General features: G+C 38.2%; 1 protein-coding gene across 3 annotated transcripts in view; it reads right to left on the reverse strand.

The window, feature by feature from the left end:
* Positions 1-6,105, reverse strand: part of LOC102288673 (Down syndrome cell adhesion molecule homolog) — a 123,229-nt gene extending 117,124 nt beyond the window's left edge. Inside the window, exons 1-2 of one of the 3 annotated variants that reach the window (XM_042222582.1) lie at positions 1,878-6,105; positions 392-538 (exon numbers count right to left, since the gene is read on the reverse strand). In XM_042222582.1, coding sequence (XP_042078516.1) covers positions 392-538; positions 1,878-2,223 — 493 coding nt within the window. In that variant the 5' untranslated portion in view covers positions 2,224-6,105. The remainder of the gene's footprint in view (positions 1-391; positions 539-1,877) is intronic. The other 2 variants (XM_042222583.1, XM_042222584.1) reach the window with 2 other exon arrangements.
* Between the last annotated feature and the right edge of the window lie 290 nt (positions 6,106-6,395).

Below are 6,395 nucleotides of genomic sequence, written 5' to 3' on the forward strand. Positions count from 1 at the left end.
GTTATCAACATCCTCTGGCTAGTGAGAGGACATAGCTGTATAGAGCTGCAGAGCCCCAGTAATGGCAGACTCAGCCAGTAAACAGGTAAGAAGATGACTCACAGCTAAACAGAACACAGCGTCCAAAGAGCACAGAGCAGAGTAAGTGGAAGGCAACTGGGCATAAACAGCAAAAAAAAAAAAAGGACACAACTCTCAGAAATTACCGGCATGGCCACTAAAAGTCTTTTTTTAGTACATACCTTGCACAAAGTTACAAATGTGGTTGGTCATTTTAGCATCAATGTTTGCTTTTTACCTTCAGATATACACATTAAGTTCAGTTATTACCATGTTGTGAACATGGAGGCTTTGAGTGCTAAAAGCTCTATATTTGAAGTTTTTCTCCTACCTGAGCTGAGCGACACGGTGTCTTTCTCCCATGATACGACAGTGACGTAGGCCTCCACAGAAGCAGGAATAATGCACTTGAACACGGCTACACTCCCTCTCATAGCCTTCTGGTCAGCCACTCTGACTGTGTAGGGTTCCCGTGATACTATTGAACAATTAAAAAACAGAATTAAAAGGCACGTCTCATTTACAGGGCAAAAAAATGACATTATTATGCATTTTTTTAAAGACATCTAGGGTGAAGCAAACTGGGTCTGCCATCAAAGAAAGCATCAGAGTTCAGATCTATGGTATAAAATTGCAAAGAAAGGGACACTTTCCATGGTAGTGGAAAGTGTAGCTTAAAGTAGAGACACAAGTTTCACCTAAAAAATGTAACTACAAAACTGGTACATGTTATAGCATGAACTTCTAATCTTATCTGTGTTTCAGAGAACACAGTCCACAGCAGGTATCAACCACCTTACACAACTCCTTGTAGCTATGTAGGAACAGATCAACGGAGGTGCATAACATGGGCTATTCAGACCCCCAGCCTCCGTCAGAAAGTTCTACTAGAGGTGGGACGCACCTCCTCAGTATACATTTAGGCATGGCTGGGCTAATTGGCATCCTCCACTCACCATTAGTTATTGCTGAGCTCCTCTCTTCCCCTGATTGTTCAACACATTTGGCCAAAAGTCTACTGATACAGTTACAAAACTGATCATTGACCTATGCCCTAGGGTGTCCTGGTTAACATTCTTATGCGTGAACGTGGTGTTATTTATGGACAAATATTCCAATGCCAGAACAGTGCCTGGATTCAGATCATTCAGATTTACTGTCATTGCCCATGTGAGCACTGAAGTCCCCCAGTAGGACAATGGTGTCTCCAACTTGGGCCACTTCCATCACCCTACTCAGGGACTCCAAGAAACTACCAGAAACTCAGAGCTGTTATTTTGTGCTTTACAGTCAGGATCTCTTTTTTTGACACTAGGGAGAACCCCAGTTTTCAAGCACGCTTGGATGATACAAGTATGCCCACCTCTGTCCGACACTGCCCTGTCCAATCACTGAGGGCAATAGCAGATTGCACTAAAGTCCAGCCTTCTCCAGTAGACTAGTTCCAAAAGCTGTGCATTGAAGTCCAACATTATCAGGCCAGTTTCTCCTAATCTAAAGCGCTACCTTAGGTTTCTTCCCAAAGAGAGAAGTGACCTTGCATGTCCTGAGAACAACTTGGGATTGGACCATCAAGGGTTCTGCCTGGCAACTGTCTGATCTATACCTACAGATCAATCATTAGTTGCTCTAAGCCTTTAAGCAGCATTATTGTAAGATTTTGGACCTTTGCTGGACTTAACCACTAAACTACAAAAAAATAACACACTATCAGTACTACAAGTGTTGTACACTCAGTCTGTTAAATTCATACCCATGCAAGTTCCCCCATCATCACAATAACAACAAGTCCTTCAAACCCTTATCTGGAGACTCACCGGCTTTGATGTGGACATCCTGACTCCTAATCTTGCCAGAAGGGTTCTCGGCAGTGCAGTAGTACGTGTTGTCATGGATCAGCTTGCTAAAGCTGGATGGCAGGAAGTTAAAGATCTGGAGGGTTCCATTGGGGTGAACGTGACGGATGCCGGGGACATCGTAGATCTCCTCGCCGGTAGCCAGATACCACCGCAACGAGGCAGGCGGCGCACCCCCAGCAGGACAGGGCACAGAGGTCCCTGTGGTGCTGGCAAATACTACCTCTTGCAGAGATGCATTGACAAAGTATAAGCTGGAATGTAGGTCTTCACTGAAAACTGGAATAGAAAAAAAATAGGAGAACATCACAATCTGTGGTTTTGATTTTATTTATCAGTCTTTCATTTTTAAATTTTGCAGTAATTATTGCTGAAAGCACCACCTTAACATAAGTTGATAAATAAGCTCTTGATATTAAGCTCTTGATATTTAAGTATCAATTTAAATTAGTTAAGATGAAGAAGATTGAATCAGTATTTGTTAAAAATCTCTGACTCCAAGTGTTGCTTATTCATTGCTCATGATCAGCAGTTATAGATTCATCAGTGTATTCCCATCCCTGGGATTTTGGGAACATTAAATTAACATAAACTCCCATCAATTATGAAATAAGGTCCACGGACGTGATTATGTTCATGCTTCGGTTTAAACTGGCATCACTGTAAAGAGAATGGCATTAAATGTAGTTAGTGCAGGAGCATTCTCAAGAGGATAGGAGGGTAATAAATGTCAATGTTGGCTCAATTAGCTGCATATAAATCTACAGCTGTTTGATTTCAGAGTGAAGAAGCCAAGGCAGCAGAAGTCTACGATCTGAGGTTCTGTGAAAAGACAGTTTGTTTGTATTTCAGGCAAAAATACAGCATTTGTGTGTGTATGCCTTGTCGCCTCAGCCTGGTGGCAAAGCTCTGCAGTAAATGGCTTACAGTGGCACTGGCAGCTGGCTTGGACCCTCTCTGGGGAGAAAACATTTTAGCACTTCATAAATTCCTAACAAGGTTTCAAATTGCAGACATTTCCATCCTTTTCTCTGCTCCAGTAGCTCTGAACTAGCAATGAGACACTCCACTGACCTGCACATGTACACATGCAAAACACTCATTTGAAGATTAGGAATTCAACACACAAAAATTATTATGGAGGTAAGGATCACTGCTGGAGCCTTTCTCCTGAGAAAGGAATATGCAGATATATTGAAAAGTTGGACAGAGACCTATATTTTCAATGTTATATAAAGTACACTACACCACTACACTAAAAAAAAACTATACAGACATTTCATTTAAATGTTTTGACTGTAGTTCAGGGCAGGATAACTATTTATCAAAATACAAACAGACAGTATATTTTTCTGTGAGATTATAAAGCTATATATTTGCTACATTAAGCTTAGATAAAACAGTGTTCTGTATATTCTGTATATTGCTCCCCCCCACTACAGTATTTTCTTATAAATGTATTTTTTTCTTACAAAATAATTTAAATAATATTATATTATAAGGGGTAAACTGTGCTTCTGCAAATAGACAGCAAGTGAAAGAGTTTTTTTTCCCCAGGAATATGAATAAATGGCGAAAATAACCTTATCTTTTATGTTAGCTTAAATTAGCGCTATAAAGGCTAATGCTAATTTAAAATAAAATACAAAATAAACGAGCTAACACTGATATTAACACTATGTCAAAAAAGTGCACTCATTTTAGACGTACTTGAAACTTCTAGATTAAAATGTTTAGGCTAACAAAGTTAGTTGTTTTTTGTTGTTTTTTTAGCTAGCTAGAAACCCACAAATGGGATGGTAGCTGTTTATTCTTCCTGTATTAAAACACACTGGTCAGAATCATATCAATTGTTATGTCAAATTAAACAATGCTGTTTTTTCTACTGAGACTGTAATATCACAGGTATCACTGCAATATCTCACCATGCCTGCCTGGTCTCTCTGGTTGGCAAGAATGCAGCCTAAATTTTATTACCAAAAAGGAACAAAGTGCCTTATATGGCTTGCATTATAGCTTTTAGGGGGCTCTAATCACCTTTGTGAGGAAAAATGTAAGACACAATAAAATAATATATTTATAGAAAACACATTTTTGATGCTGTAATTATGGTTTTTAACATGTCAGCTGTGACTCAGACTGTAGTACAGCCCACAAGTAGCAAGTACCAATCAATCAATGTCCGCATCCCTTTTTTTATACAATACGTGACTCTGCTTGCTGCCTGTCTGCAATATGTTATCTGCCTGTCCTAGAACATGCCCATATGCATACATGCTAAATATTTTCTGCAGATTCATTTGTTTAAAGGGGTGATAAGATGTTTACACAACTCATTATGTTTCTCAGATATGTGGAAAAAATAGGTATTTGTTAAATATAGTGTATTATATAGTTTATATCTTATAATATATATTGCATATACAGTTTCTTCAACAATATATAAAGCAGATTGTGTAAATGTCACATATGCGTTTATAGAAAGACTGACTTTTTAAGAGTGGGTGGTCCAAATAAAATTTCTGCAATGTGCACTATATATGCTCCCAGCAGAGAAACTTTCATATACCTGTACAGTCTCTAACATCAAAAAGTTGTAGCCAATTTAAATATTTTAAGACGCTGTGGGATTGTGCGCCAGGTTCTCGATGGGTCTGTGGCACCGGCTAAGATGAAAATAATACATTAAAGTCATATTAAATTCTGATTCATTCTCTTTTTCCAGCTGGCACTGGGAGTATCAATCTTCTCAGTGCTCTGTTGATAATACAGATCGGAGGTGGTGGTGGTGGTGGTAGTAGTTTTTTTTTTAGGGGGGTTCAGCCTCACCTGATGGTGCTCAAGGTTAGTGAGAAGGAGAAGACACTTTAAAATCACTCGTGTCAAGATATTTTAAACATACTGCTTTGGTTCGTTTTCATCCAGCAGAGAATTTCCCTCATGTGAAATCCAAAATACACAGCTGATTATGCTAAAGACAGTTTATGTTGTGAATGAGGTGTGTGTATGCATGTAGTAAAACGTCATATTTTGTAAACTTCAATTGATTGGATTTGGGGAAGTAAGCGAAGAAAGTTTGTCAATTTTATTTAAACGAAATTAAAAAATACACATAATATTTTTTCTTAATTTAAAAAAAAAAATCCAGTTACAAACAGCTAGCACACTTCAAAGTTTTCCGATCAAATTATTCAAGTGAAGTTAATTGACTCTTGAAGATGTTACAATAGAAAATGTCTCGAGAGAAGATAGATTAAAGAAGTGTGCGGTTGCTTGAAAAGCTTCTATTCTTCGCGAGCATCAGAGAAATTGGATTAGGATTTATGCCACGGCTGTTTTGATATTCACCTATTTCACATTTAAAAGTAGGTGAGAGCTATTCAATTTAGACTGGCTGAGTGAGATTGATTTAATTTAACAAAGAAATGGACTCTGGTGAAAGTGCGCATATCGCTGCACTGCTCGTTTTCCTAATTGACTAAACTCAGGAGCCAGACCGCAAAATGGTGTGATGACGCATGTACATCACTCCCCTCGACCTCACAAAGAGCAGCAAGTCATGCCCCAACAAATGGCCTCAGGGTCCAACCACTTACTACATTGCCCTGGAGGAAATCAGTAATTGGCATAATTTTTCATGAACTCAACTGTAAAAGGTGAAATAAATGACACTGTTCAATAATGCATTATATGCATCTCTAATTGACTATGATTTTTTTTTTTGGGATCTTCAGAGGGACAGGAGGAATGAGGAAAGCTGTTTTATGTAAACCTTAACTATCACAAGAACTTTTTTAATATTTACCCTCTTTTAAATGTAAGCTTTTTATTCACTAATCTGGTGCTTACTGTCATAGTTTTGAGTGCTATTCTTGCAGTTTCCTATAGCTAGCTCAATTGTATTTTGTTTGCACGTTGCACTTCTGTAATTCCCACTGTTTATGCAACTGGTTTAGGAAGCAATGAGACAGATATTGGAGCAATAATGTTAAAAACTATCATTATTTACTATTTTTTAAGACTTTCAAAGCTATAAAGAAATCTCTACAGGGCTGAAGTGTATGTGTATGAAGTGTTTGTGTTTGGATTGCGTTATAAGCATGTAAGAATATATAAGAACGTATATAAACACATCAAACGCGACTATATCACCAAAAATAAATAAATACATATAAAATCACACTATTACTTACATCAGCGGTCCCCAACCCCCAGGCCACGGACCGGTAATGGTCCGTGAGTCGTTTGGTACCAGGCCACGAGAGTTGAGGCTTGGGTGTAAAATTTATGGTTTTCTGGGGTTTTATCAGTTTTTAATCAGGGTTTTGTTTTGTTTTTTAATCATTTTTATCGTTAACTCGGTTTCCCTGGGTCTTTTCCCGAGTGTTATGAATAAATCTTTTTTTTTGGTAGCAGTGCTGGTTTTCTTTTTTTGTATTTATCCACAAACCCTTAAAGGCCGGCCAGTGAAAATATTGT

This window comes from Haplochromis burtoni, unplaced genomic scaffold, assembly GCF_018398535.1.
Source record: "Haplochromis burtoni strain Fernald_Lab_line unplaced genomic scaffold, NCSU_Asbu1 Contig_88, whole genome shotgun sequence".
Classification (NCBI taxonomy): domain Eukaryota; kingdom Metazoa; phylum Chordata; class Actinopteri; order Cichliformes; family Cichlidae; genus Haplochromis; species Haplochromis burtoni.